Source organism: Puma concolor, chromosome A2, assembly GCF_028749965.1.
Source record: "Puma concolor isolate L17-30 chromosome A2, mPumCon1.1.hap2, whole genome shotgun sequence".
Taxonomy (NCBI): domain Eukaryota; kingdom Metazoa; phylum Chordata; class Mammalia; order Carnivora; family Felidae; genus Puma; species Puma concolor.
In genome coordinates, this window is record NC_141668.1 from 90,069,584 (window position 1) to 90,089,954 (window position 20,371).

The 20,371-nt window shown below is 42.9% G+C and overlaps 1 protein-coding gene across 3 annotated transcripts in view; it reads left to right on the forward strand.

Annotated features, from left to right (window-relative positions):
- Positions 1 to 3,327: 3,327 nt before the first annotated feature.
- Positions 3,328 to 20,371, forward strand: part of LHFPL3 (LHFPL tetraspan subfamily member 3) — a 575,393-nt gene continuing 558,349 nt past the window's right edge. The window contains exon 1 of one of the 3 annotated variants that reach the window (XM_086696885.1): positions 3,328 to 3,790. In XM_086696885.1, coding sequence (XP_086553011.1) covers positions 3,349 to 3,790 — 442 coding nt within the window. In that variant the 5' untranslated portion in view covers positions 3,328 to 3,348. The remainder of the gene's footprint in view (positions 3,791 to 20,371) is intronic. The other 2 variants (XM_086696884.1, XM_025929806.2) reach the window with 2 other exon arrangements.

Sequence of the window (20,371 nt, forward strand, 5' to 3'; positions counted from 1 at the left end):
GGCAACTAAGGTGTTTACAGCAGTTCTAGTTCATCCCTAGTTCTGAGAGTCTTGGGAGACCCTGCTCATCCTGGAAATCTGCTGTGGTGCAGGGCAGGATAAAGGTAGGGGAAGGGCCATTGGCAGCATTCGGTTCATCCCTGACTGACCCCTCACCTCAAGGAGCAACAAGTCAGGTTCTCAGGGGAATCCATGGGAGCACTTTAATTCTGCAATACACCAACACCCGTCTCTTCCTAGTTGCTGTTGACAAAGTGGACACCTTGAGTGTGCTTTTTTGGTGTAGTGATTCTGAGCACGAACCTAGAGGCAATTCCAAACCTGGAATAAGAATAGGGCTCTCCTTGGGTATGACTCAAATAGAAAAGCTCTTTGAATCACAACATTTGAATCTGAGTCACTCGCCAGTCTTTTCTCTGTCCTATAAAGGCAATTTAAACACAGGTCTAAACCAGGCTTTTTGATTCTCAGACTTTTCCCTCTCAGCAACCTTCCATCTCAACTACCCCATGGGAGCAGTAAGATCTCTTTTAGGCATTGATTTTAAAGAAAGACCACTTCATACAAGCAGGTTTAGGGGGATTTGAGGGCTTGGGAGAATCACTAGAAATTACTGTCAGTTCATGCTGTAAAGCTATCTCTGCCTCTGGGACACATGGCCTGCCAGATGGCCCCATAAATCTGATTACCCTCACCTTCCCTCTTCTTCTTCCATGCTAAAACTCTTCTGATTTTCTGATTTACCAGCAACTTCAGGGGTGTTAAGACAAATGAAACCTAACAGAAGTTCTGACCCTCCACTGCCACCAATGCACTGATGATGCATCATCATGAATTATATTTTTAGAGGCTTGCAAGTGTTATATTGGGCTGGCTCATATTTAGGTCATCGTCCCCACCTCCCCCAAATGCCTCTGATTTCTTAAAGACCTTCTGAGAATCTACAATCATCCTTGCAAAAAATTCTTAGTCACCTAAACCTACTTGCCTTATACTCCTGTTTTAATTCTGACTGCTTGATTTCCAAAGATCTGTCTAAAGGACCTGGAACTGTAACACTGGAATTTCATGCTTATAGGACAAATTGAATGTAACATTCCAACACTAACCCTTTAGATTCTTTCCCAGTTTCTTTTTTTTTTTTTAATGTTTATTTATTTTTGAGACAGAGAGAGACAGAGCATGAACAGGGGAGGGGCAGAGAGAGAGGGAGACACAGAATCTGAAACGGGCTCCAGGCTCTGAGCTGTCAGCACAGAGCCCGACGCGGGGCTCGAACTCACGCACCATGAGATCATGACCTGAGCTGAAGTCGGCCGCTTAACCGACTGAGCCACCCAGGCGCCCCTTTCCCAGTTTCAACAATAGCCCCTTCATCATCTTGTGGATCTTGTATTCCTATTTCTACTCTCTCCCTCTCTCTCTCCACACAATTTCCAATCTTCGGGTTATCAGATGATGGGAATGGTTGGTCTTCATCACTTAGGGTCTGATGTGAATCCTCTTCCAAGTCATAGGTATTTATGTAGCAGAATGCCTTTTGGAGCTTTTCTTCCTTCCTCCCCAACACCCTCTGCCCCCAGTGAACCATTCTAAACTTTCCTATACATTCCTGGTAGTTTTGTATTCCACCTGGTACCCCGTTTCTCATGTTCTTGTAAGGTGGGGATTTTGAGCATAATGGCAAGATACTATCAAGGAGCCTCTATGTTTTTCATCATGGTTAAGTGTGGAAGTGAGTGTAGACTTAAGGGTCAAATTCTAACAGAATTCTCTTCTTTCTGCGCAGAGAATTCAATGGTCACATGGGCCAAAATGGTTTATTACCAATATTGTCAGCTGCTATTGAGCATTCTGGTTTCGTTGCTTTGAGGGGGGTGGGGTGGTGGTGGTGTTTACATGTTTCTTTACATCAGAATCAGCAGAAACCAAGAGTGGCCAATGGAAAAGAAGGAAATGGAGATTGAAAGGCAGGGACTGTTAAAAGAGCAACGGAACGACTGTAAAGGGAAAAAATTAAACTAAGGAAACAGTACAAAGTACAGTTTGTAAAACAGCAATGCTACATGAAAATGTAAGGAATTACACAGTGGATAGTTCACAGGAAAATTACTCTGAAAACAACTCTCTGGCTAGCTGGAGCTTTGGGTTGTGAGAGATACCTGGACAATGAAAACAATCGTCCGCTGTCTTCACTGTATCCTTAGCACTCAGCGCAGTGCCTAGACACAGAAGAGTTGCCAACGAATATTTGCCTAAGAAATACAACACTAGCCAAAGAACCCAGTGTTTTCAGACAATCTACACGTTTCTGTGACCCAGTCACTTCCATGCCCCGCAGGCTCCATCGATGGCAGGATTTGTGGGGAAAATGACCTGACTTAATGACCTGACTTAAAGGAAAGTACAGGGCATCCACTGGCTACAGTTCGGTTGGCTGCATGCTGGGGGGTAACGCGAAGAGGAAACAAGCTCAGTAGAGCAGCTATGAGACCACCCCTGAATTGTGCCTTTTACATGATTGTCTGCGAGACTCCTGTCCAACTTCTGTCTCCACCTCGTGGAACACCTGGCAACGGAGGAGTTAGCCAGGGGGCAGTTCTGTGGTTGTAACAGAGAGGCTCTGGGGGGCAGTACGTCTCCTCTTCCTGGCGTCTCTTGCCTGCACCTGCCGCGCGGCCCCTCGCGCCTCCGCAAAGATGCAGAGGTCGAAGCACGTTGCTGTGCGGTGCAGAAATGCTCCCAGAATCAGCCTCCCACGCCCGCTCCCTAACACCAACCGGGATCCTGGGATCGCCTCTAGGATCCCTATGGGTGCTCCCGCTGGCTCCTTAGATTCTCACCCCACGCCCCCCAACTCCAGTCCCGCTTCTGTGGCACACGCCCACCACTCGAGGGGCGTCCTAGAGTGGTGGCGGTCCTCCGCGCCCCGGGGCGGCCGGCGGGGGGAGGGGGCATGGGGCGGAAGGCGGGAAGCGGAGTGGGGGGCGCCCGAGCTCGCGCGCCACACTGCCCCGCGCGGGATTTGCCGCCTTCAGCTGCAGCAGCTGCAGCGGCGGCGGCGGGTAGAGGGGTGGAGGGCGGTGAGGAGGGCTGGAGCCCGGGCCAGGAGGGAGGGAGGGAGGGGGGCCGGGAGGCTGTGCCAGGCGAGCCGGAGGGGTGCTCAGCGCTCCCCCGCCCTCCTTCCGGGAGCGAGGATGCAGACTCTGAAACTGGCGCTGCTGGGCTGAGGCAGAGGCAGGGGAGTTGCAGCGCGCGCGGCTCGGTGAGTGTGTCTCCTGAGCGCGGAGAGGCGGGGGGAGGCGGAGGACGAGGAGGAGGAGGAGGAGGAGGAGGAGGAGGGGGAGAATGCCCGGAGCCGCCGTCGCTGCCGCCGCCGCCGCCGCGATGCTCCCGGCTCAGGAGGCTGCCAAGCTGTACCACACCAACTATGTGCGGAACTCGCGGGCCATCGGCGTGCTGTGGGCCATCTTCACCATCTGCTTTGCCATCGTCAACGTGGTGTGCTTCATCCAGCCCTACTGGATTGGCGACGGCGTGGACACCCCGCAAGCCGGCTATTTCGGGCTCTTCCACTACTGCATCGGCAACGGCTTCTCCCGGGAGCTGACCTGCAGGGGCAGCTTCACGGACTTCTCCACGCTGCCCTCGGGCGCCTTCAAAGCCGCCTCCTTCTTCATCGGCCTCTCCATGATGCTCATCATCGCCTGCATCGTTTGCTTCACCCTCTTCTTCTTCTGCAACACGGCTACGGTGTACAAGATCTGTGCCTGGATGCAGCTCACCTCCGGTGAGTGCGCGCTCACCTCCGCGGAGGCGGGGGGTACCGCGGGGCGCCCGAGCCCAGAGGGGCGGGAGTAGGAGGGGCGGGGGCCGTGCGCGCCGCGGGGTTCCGAGCAACTTAATCCGCCAGGGCGTGGGGGGTGGGGTGAGGGCGGGAGCCCTGGGCGGCCGGAACCCCCGGGGTTCCCCAGCCCGGCACCCGCGCGTTGTCCCGGGCTTTCCAGAACCTCCCCAGCGCGGGGGACGCCGCCCAGGGGGACGCGCCGGAGGAAGGGCGGTTGCTGGGCCGAGTCCGCTCGTAAATGGAGGTGGGGAGAAGGGGCCGGCCGCTTAGGGCGCGAGCTGAGGGACTAAGGAGGGGACTGACCCAGCCTGGCGAAAAGCGGATTTGGAGAGGTTGTAGTGGAAGGAGAGTCAGCCTGCCCTGTCCCTCTGTGGGACTGTTTCTGTCATTGCTTCAGGAGGGGGTGGTGCTGGAGTGAAACTGTTTCACTCTGTCCCGGGCAGTTACAAAAATTTTATCATCCATCTGGAAATGAGTAGATGCTAATCCTGTTGTGGTTTTCAGCCTTTTAAGAAAAATGTAGCTTAGCATGCTCCTTTTAGCAATTCCCCAAATGTTAATGTCAAGTCTTCCGTTTGCTTCCTTGTTGGCAAAGGTCCTTACGTTAAATCCTTAAGCAGAGATCTTGAGGGAATCAAGATTTCTCGAGATCTCATTTTGGGGAAGTGGCTTTAGGGAGATGGGCTGAGAGGAAAACCTGTTCCATTATTATTTCTGATCGCTTTTGCCTGTGGTTGATAGAATGTTTCTAGCTAGAAGACATGGAAGTACTTTTTCTGGGCATTAAAGTTACTTTTAACCCAGAAAGGATAGGGGTGCGTTTCCCGGTGGCTTTGGAGAATCGTGAAACAAAACTGACTCCTTTCTCTCCTTCCTGTAATGCGGATTCCCACTCTGGTAGCCACCTTGGATGCCCTGCCTTATAAAGGCAGCCTCCAACACTTGACACCCTCCTGTTCCAACATGGTTGGGTCCTTTTAATTTTATGGGTGATCTGGTTGTGCAAGCATATAGGATATTTCAGGCAGTCAAATGGTTTCATTTGTTTGGTCTTATTGTTTTCATTCTTTAAGGCTCATGTTACCTTTAGGATTTTGTACTTACTCTTACGTTTGGGGAGGTTTTTTGGGGAGTAGGGGCTTGATCCCCGAGTTTACCAGGATGATGAAGCCCTTAGAGGTGCTGGACAAGAACATGAAGGTTCATGACCTTGTATTGCTGGTTGGCATAAGAGAAACTTGTGGGAGCCTAAACTTGTGTTATGGAAGTATTTGCTATGTATGAAGTGCGTGTCTCAGCTGATTTTGATTTGCCACGTTATGGGAACATGTGCAGGTGAAAGGCAAGAAAAGAGCCTTGGGAGGGAACCACCGCCCCCAAACCACTATCCTCCTGAAATGCTCCAAGCACCCCACAGACGCTCTCTGTTTTTATATATAATGTTAACTTTTGTGGCCATTTCAAGAGCAGACTAACTTTGAGATTTGGAATAAAGTCATGTATTATAGTTGTTCTTGACATTTGGCTCTGGTTTGACTTTGACGACAAGAGGACACTGAGGATGCAGCTGTTTTTTAGAAAAGGAATTGACCCTGCACAGCTAATTTTAATTTTTCTAAGTTAAATGACCTATTTAGACTGGTGATTCAAAGTAGATTGTTTTTCGAAGGTCTCAAAGTAATTTGCGGGTGATTTCTCAGCAACGTATTCTTAAATATTTTATTTTTATGAGTTTCCATACTCTGAACCCAAGCTGTTCTGTTTTTGTCTTATTTTAAAAAGGAAAGAAAACATCTTTGGGAAAGAATTGCCAGCTTTGAAGTTAATACGACTGCAACTATTATGGTGTTTTTTTTCTTTCCTTTTCCTGGAATAGAGCAGAGAGGAATCATTCTGGAGTAGTAAAATATGATGTCATGTTTTCAGAAATTTGACATAAATACACGATCCTGTTTCCAATACTTCACCATAAAATGTGATGATGGCCTTTGTGCTAATGAAGATATTTGGGCATTTACTTCATTTTTGAAGGAGTCCAGGACTTTAGCTTGTAGGCATACTTTTTAAAACCTTTCTTCGCAATTTATTTGGTATTCCTAGATAAACCACAGAAAGACGTAATTTTGTTTATTAATGAAATATATTAATTAAGGGAGAATGGATTATGACGATGGGGTAGTTAAGAATAAAAGTCAATTATGTTCACAAATTTTTAAGGAGTGGGATATAGAAGATACTTTTGAAGAATGTCACATTTAGGAGCCCCTGACTGGCTCAGTCGGTAGAGCATGCAGCTCTTGACCTCTGGGGTGTGAGTTCGAGCCCTACGTTGGGCGTAGAGCCTACTTAATAATTAATTAAAGAAGCATTTTAAAAAAGATGTCACATGTAGTGGTTTTCTTTTTTGAAGTCTCACGACACTAACAAGAAATTTAGCATAACGTAAGTTTGCTAAAGTTTAGGTTCTAACCTTTAGACCATTCCCCTCTCATGTTCCGCCTTCTCATGCTTATAATTTAACTGTACCTAGGCTAATCTCAAGTGTAATTTGCAAGCTATGACAGATGAGACTTAATGTGCTATTTGCTTATTAGAGACTGTTTAACCCTCATTGGAAGTCAAGTGACTAACTTGTGTTTTCAGGTATCTAAGCATTTTCACGTAGTAACACCATAAATCAGAGCCAAGTAGAACATAAAATCCCATATGAAATGATAAGAAGATGAGGAAGCAGGAGACTTTCTTGGGGGCAATACAACATCAAGAGTTATCCTTATTATGATTCTGAGCAAGGAACTAGAAAAAGTACTTAATTTATTGGACCTGAAAATGATGTTGGTCTTCTATCTAGATATGCGAAGCACATATAATTAATGGTGCTATTATGAACTCCTTGCTCTGTCCCTCTTGCTCTCCCCTGTAAATCATTATTAACCTCAGTAGAGTGAAGTTGCCGAATTAGGAGCTAGTTATGTCACACTACTTCTGGATGTAATCCTATACTTATGGACTATGTCTAATATAAAGACTGAAGACATAAAAATAATACATAGAATAAGTAACAGCAATCAGAGATGCAACGTTTTCCTAATTTACAGAGAGACAACTTCTTGGGAAGAAAAGAGACTTTTATTCTTTCTGTATGATTTCTCTCACACTAACTGGTCAAGTAGGTAATAAAGTCCAGATTTTTTTTTTTTTTTAATCAGGATGGAAAGAGAATTTTGTTGCTCTGGGAACTTGATTCTCTGCTTCCATGTTCTTGCTCTTTAAAATCAGTGTGTCTGTCTGTTTCCAAGTCTATTAATAGCCAAGTCTCATAAGGGTGTTGTTTTGTTTATTTGTTTTATTGACTGTAAGCCATGTCTGGAATTGTTTCCAGAAGCCCAAGTGTTAACTGTTATAGGCCAAAGAAATCTTTTCTTTTTCTAATAAGCTAAAGCGTTAAGGGGTGCCTGGCTGGCTTAGTCAGTTGAGCACATGCCTCTTGATCTTGAGGTTGTAAGTTCAAGTCCCACATTGGATGTAGAAATTAGTTAAAAATAAAAAATAAGCTAGGGGTGCCTGGGTGGTTCAGCTGGTTGAGGGTCAGACTTTGGCTCAGGTCATGATCTCACGGTTTGTGAGTTTAAGCCCCACATCAGGCTCTGTGCTGACAATGTGGAGCCTGTTTGGGATTCTCTCCCTCTCCTCTCTCTCTCTGCCCCTTCCCGGCTTGTGCTTTCTCTCTCTCTCTCTCTCAAAACAAATGAATAAACTTAAAAAAATATGCTAAAGCATTAAAGTAAAATTTATGGTTTTTTAGACATCCACCATGGACTTCTCGGGGACAAGCAGCAGATGAAGGGAATTGCTTTCATCTATGAAGTAGGGCCCCAGCTCCAGGTTGGATTTCTTTATTCAGGAGAGATCAGTTTGGGAGAAGGGATCGCATTTGCCACATCCTCACCTCTTGTCGTTTGGAGTGTACCAACAAGAAGCGCCACCAAGATGGCGAGGCTGTATGGCAAGGGTTACGGGCTGAATTGCTTAGTCACTTTCCCCTGCTTCCCTGCCTTAGTTTTTCTCAGCTCTTTTTAGCCAACTTCCTTTCTTAAATTTTATAACTTTGTTGTTTAGGTGAGAAGAGAATCATCAGAGGTAATCACTGCATTTCTTAGCCTGTAAGAAGAGCTTTTGCAATATTGTATGGTACTGTCTCAGGGCACCTTGCTCTTATCTATCTTATCAACATTTGAGATGATAGAGGTGTTTGTGCATTTGTTTAACGTCTGTCTTCTCCAGTACATGGAAATTTCCATAAAGCCGCGTCTGTTTTTCTTCATATTGCATAAAGGTCAAGATCTGGACACTGGAGTGAAAAGATGTGGGTTTCAAACCTGGCTCTGACACTCACTGACTGTATGACCGAGGGAATGAATTTCTCTGTATTTCAGTTGCTCATCTGCAAAGTGGGCATGTACTTGTGCTTACCTCAGGCGATTGGTGCAAGGATTAAAGAGCTAATGTGTACCCTGGGAACAGTGCCTGGTGCACAGGATGCAAGTGCTCTATGAGTGTTAGGTATGGTTACTGTTCTTGTGTTCTTACTGCTGTGCCTTGACACACAGTAGTATGTGCATGTCATGTGCTGAATAGTAGATATTCAATAAATTGTTCGTGAATAGAAAAATGAATGATTAATGGGGTAAAGAATGAAAAGGGGAGATTTAAAATTTCCCACATGCCCTGTTGAGAAGCGAATGTCATATATTCTTTGAAGCCACGATGCTCATCTTTCTCATTGGTTTGTAGCAGTAATTGCACTAAGGGATCTCTTCCGCCATTCTTTGACAGCAGTGATTATGACTTGCAGCCTAATTCATGATGAACTTACGCCCAAATGGGGGTCTTTTCTGATGCAAGGGTCATGATCTTTATTACAACCATAGGACATCGTCAATTATATCTTAGGGTTCAGCAAGTTTTTCCTTTTCGTCATTTGATTTCTCATGGAAAAAATCATTCAAAAGGAGGTTCTATGGAAGAATCACAAGATCAGGCTTTCATAGGAGCAGGGACCCTGTTCTATATTGAATTTGCTTCCATACCTTCAGGAGCAATCCAGACAGGAGAGGATGTGTCTTTGCAGACTTTCCCTTTATCTGTCTGGGCATCATTGCAGATGTGTTCTTGGACCTGCCAGGGATCCTGCCAGATCTGCTCAGACGGGTGGCAGAGCTGTGATGCAGGTCTTGGAAGAGGAGACAAGGCTAGGACTGACAGGCCCTCAGGACCTTCACCAATTCTTACCCTTGGGCTGGTGCTGGGCCTATGAGGAAGTGACGTCCTGCCTCAAAGAGCTGTTAATCCATCCTAAGTTCAGAGTTACGGAATGACCTAAAGAGGGGTTTTTCTTCTTCCAGGGCATTCCACACACTTGCTCAGATGCAGAGGGAAGGGGGTGTACAACTGGTGACGGCAGTTTTCATTTTCTAACACTATGCTCCACCTATAAGAATTTTCTATTTGCCAAGTCACACTTATAAGAAAGTGATTTAAAATGAGAATTCAGAAACTGTTTTCTTTCTTTCTTTCTTTTTTTTTTTTTGCTTTTATGCAGCATGACAAGGGATGTGACAGTTGAAGAGATGTTGAAAAATATATTAATGTGAATGTCAAAACAAATGATTTTTATAACAGTGGGATTTTAAGTGAACATCTGTGAAAAATAACAGACCCCATATAGCCCATGCAGTATATTGTTAGGTGTTTTTTGTCTTGGTGCAAGGCTGCACATTTAACAGCTTTTTTTTTTCCATTGTAAAAATGCTAACAAGGTGCTTATATACTTCTATTCAGCAATCGATAAATAAATATATACTTAACCAGAATGTGGTATCAGATGCTTACCCATGAAAACAATTATTTAGTGATAAGTGCTTATGTTTGGTATGATATTGTGATAAGAGAATCCAGATGGCCAGGCCGGTATATTGCATTTTATGTACATACCTTAGGAATCTTTCAAAGTGAATAAAATTTTAAATGAGGAAAAGCAGAGGAGCGCCTGGATCGTTCAGTCGGTTAACCATCCAAGTTCGGCTCAGGTCATGATCTCACTGTTCACGAGTTCGAGCCCCACTTTGGGCTCTGGTGACAGCTCGGAGCCTGGAGCCTGCTTCGGATTCTGTGTCTCCCTCTCTCTCTGCCCCTCCCCCGCTCACACTCTGTGTCTCTCTTTCTCTCTCAAAAATAAATAAACATTAAAAGAATTAAGAAAAGAAGCGAGCAGAACACATAACTGTAGGTGGAGTGTGTGGCTCAGTGCACCTCTGTGTATGGTGTGAGGCTATAGGGTGAGGAGGAGACAGAACCTCAGGTCACACTGGCGAGAAGCAAAGAGCAGACTCCCTGAGAGAATTCTAATTTGGGGGGCTTAATGACATGACAACTGGGAGAGTTTTAAAGTGTAATTTCCAGGGGCGCCTGGGTGGCGCAGTCGGTTAAGCGTCCGACTTCAGCCAGGTCACGATCTCGCGGTCCGGGAGTTCGAGCCCCGCGTCAGGCTCTGGGCTGATGGCTCAGAGCCTGGAGCCTGTTTCCGATTCTGTGTCTCCCTCTCTCTCTGCCCCTCCCCCGTTCATGCTCTGTCTCTCTCTGTCCCAAAAATAAATAAACGTTGAAAAAAAAAAAATTTTAAAGTGTAATTTCCATAATGTAGTTGAACTTTGGGGGTCAGCACCAGCTTTAATTAATGTGATTTTTTCTTATAATGAGTCAACTGGAATTTTTATTTGATATGAGGAAAGACCAAGGAGCTGACCTTTATTCTTAATAATAACAAGAAGATATTAATAATGACAGAAAGTAAGAGGCTGGTTCATATAGCCAGTAGTAGGTAAGTTATTTGATGGCTTAAACATAAAACTGTTATGAAAAGTCATTGGGGCATTTCAAAAAAGAAATAAAATGACCTCTGCCAGCATTCTTAATGTCCACATAATTGATATTATGCATCTCTCAAATGATGGTTATGATTCTATGATGTGCTTATTGCACAGGGTCAGAGTGTCATTTCTTAGTTTACCCTGTCCTAACTGTAATCTTGAACACATTTCTCATGTCCTCTGCGAAAATGAAACAGACAAATGAGTGGTTTGCAAGAGAAAGATCATTTTTTGACCACCATAGACGTGAACCCTACCTAACTACTACTGGACAGAATGAACGAAGAAAGTAACCCTTTCTGAAATAGTGTTGCTGACACGAGATCGCCATAATGGGTCTCGCATACCGGGATTCTGACATCTTTCCAACACTCATGCAACCAGATGTGCAGTGCGGCAGGGGCTGTGTCTGCTGAATAGGTGAAAGGATCCTAAGTGATAGGCTGAGTGAAATTAGTCTAACTGCATGAAATTTTGAGATTATGACTCATCAATGGAAGGGCTAGTGGCAGAGTAGTGAAAGTTAGTGAAAGGAGTGGTAAGTGATTGCAGATCAGAAAAGAGGCCTTAGCTCAGAAATGGACAGACAGAACTTAACTAATCGAAGAGAGTTGTCCTCATTCTTTGTCCGATTAGAAAACAATGGCACACAGGAGTGTGAAGGGAACTCAGCCCTAGCTTTGGTATGGCATGCATCATAGACCCATTTCCTTAAGTGTCTGGAGACACGTTGTGGAAATAGTCTCGGGGGCAGGGTGCTCTACACCTCCCCTCCATTTTTAATGTTTATTTATTTTGAGACAGAAGGAGAATGCATGCGTGTGTGGGTGCACACATGCAAGTAGGGGAGGGGCAGAGAGACAGGAGAGAGAATTCCAAGCAGTTTCTGCGTGGTTGGTGCAGAGCCTGCCATGGGGTTCAGTCCCCCAAACTGTGAGATCATGACTGGAACTGAAATCAAGAACTGGATGCTTACGTGTCTGAGCCACCCGGTTGCCCCCATTTTTTGGTTTTAATGAAGATCAAGAGTGAGATTGCAAAAAATCAAAATGAGAAGTATTATCCTTGACAGAAGGCTCAGTATTTTAAAAAATAGGCAAATAGATCCAGCTGTGGAGAATGACAGGGACATTGAAGAGTGACACCGATAAATGAAATATGAATAGAAAAGACGAGAAGAAATTCAAGGTTGCAAAGCCTGTGGAATTTCAGAACATCAAAAGCCTGTTGGAGTTGATATCATCAATGCTTAAAAATATATTGGCATAGGAAGAGCAGAAGGCTGGAATATGCATTACCTTGCAAAGCTGTGTGCCAATCTCAGTTCCCAAGAAGGAAAGATTAAGGCTCTGTTGTACACCCCCCTACTACTCAGGGGTTATAATAGATTCTAATATCAATCTATTCAAAGAGAGAGATGATCAAACTTCCTGTATGGCAGATGAAAATATAGAGGACTAAAATAAGCCAACCAAAGAAAGAAAAAGTCATTGTGAAATTTGATAAATAGAATTCCTGTAGTTTCTCTTTGAAAATCTAGTTACAGATTGTGAAGCTAAACTGATTTCTATAATGTTTTTTTTTAATTTTTAATTTTTTTTAACGTTTAATCATTTTTTGATAGAGAGAGACAGTGTGAGTGGGGAGGGTCAGAGAGAAAGGGAGACAGAAAATCTGAAGCAGGCTCCAGGCTCTGAACTGACAGCACAAAGCCTGACACGGGGCTCGAACTCATGGACCGTGAGATGATGACCTGAGCCGAAGTCGGACACTTAACCGACTGAGCCACCCAGGCGCCCCGACTTTTTATTTAAAAAATTTTTAACGTATGCTCCACACCCAGCGTGGAGCCAGTGTGGGGCTTGAACTCATGTCCCTGATATCAAGACCTGAGCTGAGATCAAAAGTCAGAAGCTTAACTGACTGAGCCACCCAGGTGCCCCTCTATAATGCCTTTCATAGGGAAAGGGAACCTATCCTAACTATGGAGTATTTAGGATAAATATATTTACAGAACACATTAGGAATGGGTAGTTAGTGCACGCTAGATTAATTAAATTTAAGATACAGATGATTAAAAACCATCAATATTGTAGATCTATGATGCCAAATATTAGTTAACTGAATATCTACCTTTTAACCAGTTACCTGGAAAAGATGTAGCACTGAATAGTTGGCATTTCTTAGAAACCTTCATAGAGAAAGGCTGTACTGTAGTGTTTTACAAACTATGGTTGGTGACCCTTTGATGGGTCATGACATCAATTGAGCAGATCATGATCAGCATTAAAGCTTGGATTAAAACCACAGGAAATATGAATATAATGCAGATAGTAAGGGTTTCATGAAACCTTTATTTCTTAAAATATTTATATATGTATATGTGGACTAGATTACAACATATAATGTATTGCTTACTGTGGGGTGTACTCACTATTCTAGAGAAAAGATGAAAGTGTGAATTTAGAAAAAAGAATTACCTCTTCTTTGGAAAATTGTGAAAGTTTTGTGCCAATTCATAGGTAATTTTGTATTACAGTAGATGTAGATTTGATAAAACATACTTATCCTAAGTATATTTGAGACTTTTATTTCTTTCTTTCTTCCATTAATGACTTTGATCGCTAATGTCTCCTTATTAACTTGTGGGTGGATTGAAAATAAGAATTATTTTTCCAGCTGTGATTTGATCTCATTCATGCGATGCAAAATGACATGGTCCACCTCTGAGCAACAATCTCTCTAAGCAAACATTTAAACAAATGTACTTAACCCAGGGCCAAATGGATATAGACTCAAAGGCTTTTAACAGTTGGAAGGATATTAATAACTATTTAGCAGTCTCTTCATTTTCTAGGTAAAGAAACAGTAATGGAAAACACTAAACTATTGAGCAGCTACCATTTTCAAAAATCTTCAGTGTATAGTTCACAGCAATTCTACAAGGTTAGTGGTATTATACCCATTTTGCGGATGAAGAAATTGAGGCTTAAAAAGTTGTTCGAGGTCTCATGCCAGTAAGTGGTTTGAGCCAAAAATCAGACTTTCCCCCTTCCCTGAAGAATGTTGCCTCTGAGTCTGAGAGAAATTAAGAGTCTTCCCAAAATTACACGGTGGTGGAATTGAGAGTAACACATATGATTCCCAGGGCAGTTCTGTTTCTACTTTCTCTTGCCTCCCAACTTGATGTGCATTTGCTTCAGTGTGCATTTTCACCATGCTGTATCAAGGGAAGGAGCTGGTATTTACAAGGAAAATCATTGCCAAATGTTTACCAGACTTCTCCCTTCAAGCCTGCTTAGGAGTGGGAGGTATTCCTCATTCCGTCCTTTTTGTTTCCCTAACCTAGAGCTGGGGTGGTCCTTTGCCGGTTGTACCTCTGATCTCATTGCTACTATTCTTAGACTGAATTCCTATAGTCCAAGGGCAAATGCTACCTCTAAAATGTTTCTGTTATATGATGTTACTAAAGATCAAGAATATTCGATGTTGCTTTTGATAACTGTGAAGAGAAAATAATTTGAGTAATATCTGATAATATTTCCCTATCATCTGAGAAGAACTTAATAAGAATGCCTAAGTACTTTGGTCTTGACATAATCCAAAGGTTGTCTGGTCCACATTGCCTTCAAAACATAGCTGCTGCTTCTTCTTTTTTCTTTTTTTATAAGTTTGTAAGTGATTGAACAGTTCAAAATTATCTCCAAAATACATTTTTGTTACTTTGAGTCATCACTCTAGACAAATAAAATGGAAGAGCTACACCCTGTTAAAACGAACTTAAACTCTTTTTTTTTAAGAATCTTTTTTTAATATTTATTTATTTATTTTGAGAGAGAGACACACACACACACACACACACTTGTGTGTGCAAGTGAGTTGAGGAGGATCAGAGAGAGAATCCCAGGCAGGCTCCACACTATCAGTGCAGAACCCGATGTGGGGCTTGAACTCAGGAACCACGAGATCATAACCTGAGCCAAAATTGAGTCGGATGCTCAACCAACTGAGCCACCCTGGTGCCCCAGTCACCTTGTATTTCTTTAGCTCTCCTGAAAAAGGTAAGAAAAACAAACTCAACATGGCCTCGTTAATATTTTCATTTCAGGTGTAAAGTCATTAGCTTATTGTAAAAGGAGAATATCAGTTTGTTAAGGCTACGTCTATGACTATAACCCAAACCACTGAACGGATTAATGAACACATGAACATTCTCTGCCTACATCCCTTTTGGAGTAAATATCCAGAGTTGAGGTGGACTGAAGAACTTGGTAAATAGGGATGCTCGGTCAGACTCCGCTTTTAGACTCGCTGGTAAAGAGATGCTTGGTGAGCACTGCCAGGCAGTGTCCCAGCTGTGTCCTGGAGGTCAGAGTGGTTAGCTCTGCTCTTCTTGACCTCTCAGTCTGCTGGAAAGGGCTCCCCGGCAAGATGAACTCAGATGGGGAAATGGGCCAGGATCTCCCTAGCCCCACTTCACTTTACTGAGACCCCTCCATCGAGTGCAGGATGGGCTCTAGAGGGAGCTCCAGCCCTGTCATCTTGTGTTTGTCAGGACTTTCCCTTTTGTAAGGTCAGGTCCACAGTCCTTTTCCCCCTGACACTACTTGCAAGATAACACGTTAGAGGGTAGAGAGTGAAGGGTTAAATATGAAGGGTGAAAAAGAATAAGAAAAGGGATTTGTTCAGAATATGTGCAGTAGAGGGGAAACCTCCTTTATCTACAAGGAAAAAGCCAACTCCTCCTGGACTTCTCTGAAGTCCTTTGTCTTTATATAAATTCTTTGAAATGACTCTTTATAACTTATTTGACCTTTTAAGAAGCAGATTGTGACGCTCCAGTGGACTACTTCTGCAGAGGACTCATTGGGATGGTCTTTCCCCATCGGAACATTTTGGCTGTTTTTTTCTTAGCCTGCAGAGGCACACTTTGGAATAACTTGGACATCACTGGAGAATCAGCAGGTCCCTGGAGACCTGGTATAGTAGTTACTAGAGAATTCAAAAGAAGTAGAGGAATTCAGCACTGCGGAATTTGAAATGGCTCTTTGATCTTGGTGGTCATGAACTATGCATTATGGTTGCATCTCTGCAGCAGCCTGAGCAATGAAAAAAAGTAGAATTGGAAATTACCTTCCTTGGGAAACTTTAGGAGCTTTCCAGAATTTAAAAATAATGTTTACAGTAACTCAGAACATGGACCCCAGCCATAGGCAAATAATGCTTCTATGTTCAGAATGAAAAACTGGACACCTGATTTCATAACTAGCTCCACCTACATATCCTAGTCTCTATTTCCTTAAATACAAGATAAAAAGAGAAGGAGTGAATGCCTGCTAGACTCACACATAGTTTTCTCCCCTGGAAGCCACTCAAAGAACACACAAGTTCCTTTCTTCTTTTCTTTTACTTTTTATTTTTTTCTAAGTGGGACCTGAACTCAATCTATTTTATTTTATCTCGTTTCTATTTTATCTCTTTGGGAACCTGAAGTGCAGAAAGTTCTTTAGAGGAAAATTCAAAAACCACACTCCCCTTCAACATCAAGCCTTTTTTTTTACCCCCATCTCATACTCAAAAAGAATTTTTTAGGGGCGCCTGGGTGATGCAGTCTGTTAAGTGTCCGACGTTGGCTCAGGTCATGATCTCACGGTTCTGAGTTCAAGTCCTGCATCAGGCTGTCTTATGTCATCATCGTGGAGTCTGCTTCAGATCCTCTGTTTGCCTGGAGCTCTGCCCCTCCCTCACTCATGCTTGCTTTCTCTCCCTCTCTCAAAAATGAATAAACATTAAAACAAAACTAAACAAAAAACAATTTTAAGAGAAGAATTTTTAAAAATTCTCTTTGGTATTCTCCCTCATTAGCCCCTATGCTTCCCCTCTGGCCGGCCCCCGTGTCCACTAAGGTTTCTGCCTGAACAGGCCAAGCAGAAAATCTGGAACGGTACTGGTACCCCAGTTCAGTAGAGCACACTGGCATTGCTGTGGGACTTCGTTAGAATTGGGGGGCTGAGTTTGATGTGCGTAGAGCAAAGAGGAAAAGTTCTGCAATCAATAGGAGTTCATTTGACGAGGGCTGTTCCCCTCCACTGTGTACTATTAAAGAATTGATTTTTTTTTTTTTTTACAAAAGGTTTCTAAAAAAACCCAGCCTAATGATTGTGAGAGGTGGTCCCTAAACACTAAAGTTTTAATTGTTATAGATTTATTTAGGACATAGTATGAGTCCAGCATACAGCTCTTCCACATTAAGTCTCCTGGGGACACGAACAATTTATTTGGAATTTATTTCCAAATGTGTTAAAGCACTATCTGAGTTTAGTATAGAAATATGGCTTATATGAAGGCAAGCTTGAACTTGTCCAATGAAAGAGAAGGTGATTTAAATTTCTGTTGTAGTTACGATGTTACTTAGCCTCGCCATCATGCTGGCTTTGCTTAACGTTGGCAGAATGAATCATTGTTTCAGTTCGTCTGTGAACACACTATGAATAATGTATTTTACATTTGTGTGTGCAGTGGCTGTGTGTGTTCGTGTGTACAGTTTAAAAAATAATAATAAAATGACCACTTGTGTAGCCACTACCCACTTTGCTGATAATATCTGCCCAGAGGTAGCCACTTCCTTGAGTTTTGTGTTATTACCCTATATTTCTTATGGTTTTATCACTAATGTACATATTCTCGAGTAACACATTAGTTTTTTTTACTGTTTCTGTTTTTAAAGGAGATGTTTTCAATATTTTACTGTTTAGTATGACATGCTGTAGATGCAAGTACTATTTATTAGGTTAAGAAAGTTCACTTATATTCCTATATTGGTAAGAAGTTTTTAGATTTTGAATGTATGTTGAATTTTATTTTTTTCTTTTGATTTATTTGTTTTTAAAAACATCTTGGTTTTAAGGATGCCACTTTTTTTTTTCTTTAAAGTTTATTTATTTTGAGAGAGAGAGTGCATGCATGCATGTAGGGGAGAGGCAGAAAGAGAGGGGGAGGGAGAGAATACCAAGCAGGCTCTGAGCTGTCAGCCTGGAGCCCATGAGATCAAGACCTGAGCTGAAATCAAGGGTTGGATGCTTAACCAGCTGAGCCATGTAGGTGCCCCATGTTGAATTTTATCAAATGCATTTTCTGCATCTACTGAAATGATCAAATGACTTTACTGCATTAATCTGTATTGATGAAGTGAGTTATAAAACTGGATTTTCTACTGTTGACACATTTTAAAAACAAAGCCAACTTTTATATATATTGTGAGACTCAGTCTCTAATATTTTATTTATTACTTTTTAAAATAATTTCATGAGTAAGTTTGGTCTTTATTTATTTATTTTTTTTGCATTGTCATATGTCTTTATCTAGTTTAGGTATCAGGGTTTTGTAAGATCTATAAAAGTAGTTGAGAAATCTCTTTTTCTATTCTTTGAAAGAATTTGTGTACAATTGGAATTATCTGGTCCTCGAATGTTTAATAGAATTATCTTATAAAACTGTCTGGGCCTGGTATTTCTCTGTAGGAAAGTTTGAAACTATTGATTATATTTCTTTGTGTTAGAATCAGTCAGGTTTTTATTTTATCTTCAGTCAGTTTATAAAGATGTATTTCCTAAGAGTTTCATCTACATTGTCAAATATATTGACATAAAGCTGTTGATACTATTATAATTGTATAAGAGCTATTTGTTTGTGTTTCTGTTTTCTTTAGATTGATTTTGCCAAAAGTTTGTTCAATTTATTAGTTTTTTAAAAAAAAAATTTTTTTTTCAACATTTATTTATTTTTGCGACAGAGAGAGACAGAGCATGAACGGGGGAGGGGCAGAGAGAGAGGGAGACACAGAATCGGAAACAGGCTCCAGGCTCTGAGCCATCAGCCCAGAGCCTGACGCAGGGCTCGAACTCACGGACTGCGAGATCGTGACCTGGTTGAAGTCGGATGCTTAACCGACTGTGCCACCCAGGCGCCCCTTATTAGTTTTTTTAAAAAAGAACCAGTTTATCTTTGTTGTTCTTTTGCATTGCATTTTTCTGTTCAATAGCAATAATTTTTGCTTTTATTTTTTACTTTTTTTCCCGTCCTATTTTTTTTTTTTTAACGCTTATTTATTTTTGAGACAGAGACAGAGCATGAATGGGGGAGGGTTGGAGAGAGGGAGACACGGAATCTGAAACAGGCTCCAGGCTCTGAGCTGTCAGCACAGAGCCCGACGCGGGGTTGGAACTCATGGACTGCAAGATCATGACCTGAGCCAAAGTCGGCCACTTAACTGACTGAGCCACCCTGGCGCCCCTTCCCTCCTATTTTCTTTGGGTTTATTTTCTTGTTCTTTTTCTAACTTCTTGATTGATTACCAAGCTCATTAATTTTTTTTAAAATTTTTTTTTATGTTTATTTTTGAGACAGAGAGAGACAGAGCATGAACGAGGGAGGGTCAGAGAGAGGGAGATACAGAATCCGAAGCAGGCTCCAGGCTCTGAGCTGTCAGCACAGAGCCCGATGCGGGGCTCGAACTCACAGACCGCGAGATCATGACCTGAGCCGAAGCCGGCGGCTTAACCGACTGAGCCACCCAGGCGCCCCATCATTAATTTTTATCTGCTACAAACTTATGGAAAAAACTGCTTATCTATAGTGAGACTTAAAAAAAATTTTTTTTTAACATTTACTCATTTTTGAAAGTGAGAGAGACAGAGCATGAGTTGGGGAGAGGCAGAGAGAGAGGGAGACACAGAACCTGAAGCAGGCTTCAGGCTCCGAGCTGTCAGCACAGGGCCCAAAGTGGGGCTTGAACTCATGGACTGCAGGATCATGACCTGAGCTGAAGTTGGACGCTTAACCAACTGAACCACCCAGGCGCCCCTATGGTGAGACTTTTGAAGAGACCATCATTAAACATTTTGATTAGGAGGGGCGTCTGGGTGGCTCAGTCAGTTAAGCGGCCAACCTCTGCTCAGGTCATGATCTCGCCGTTAGTGGGCTTGAGCCCCCGCATCAGGCTCTGTGCTGACAGCTCAGAGCCTGGAGACTTCTTCAGATTCTGTGTCTCCCTCTCTCTCTCCCCCTCCCCTGCTTGCTCTGTCTCTCTCTCTCAAAATTAAATAAACATTAACAATTAAAAAAACAAAAACAAACACATTTTGATCAGGAATTGCATGTAGCCATCTTAGGCATGACACAAAATGAAAAATATATATGTTCTTCATGAAAGAAAACTCAAATTATGTAATTATATTTAATATTGGATATATATTCAATATATTTGATATTTACTACTTTAGTTTCTGTCTTATATGAAATAAACATGAGTGTTTCTGCAAAATCACATATAGATGCTTCCATTTATTCTAGCAATTGCTATTGTAATATCATTTTCCATGTGTATCATGAGATGAAAAAGATGAGGGGGCACCTGGGTGGGTCATTCGGTTGAGCGTCCGACTTCGGCTCAGGTCATGATCTCACAGTCTGTAAGTTCCAGCCTTGCGTCGGGCTCTGTGCTGACAGCTCAGCCTGGAGCCTGCTTTGGCTTCTGTGTCTCCCTCCCTCTCTGCCCCTCCCCCACGCATGCTCTGTCTCTCTCTCTGAAAAATAA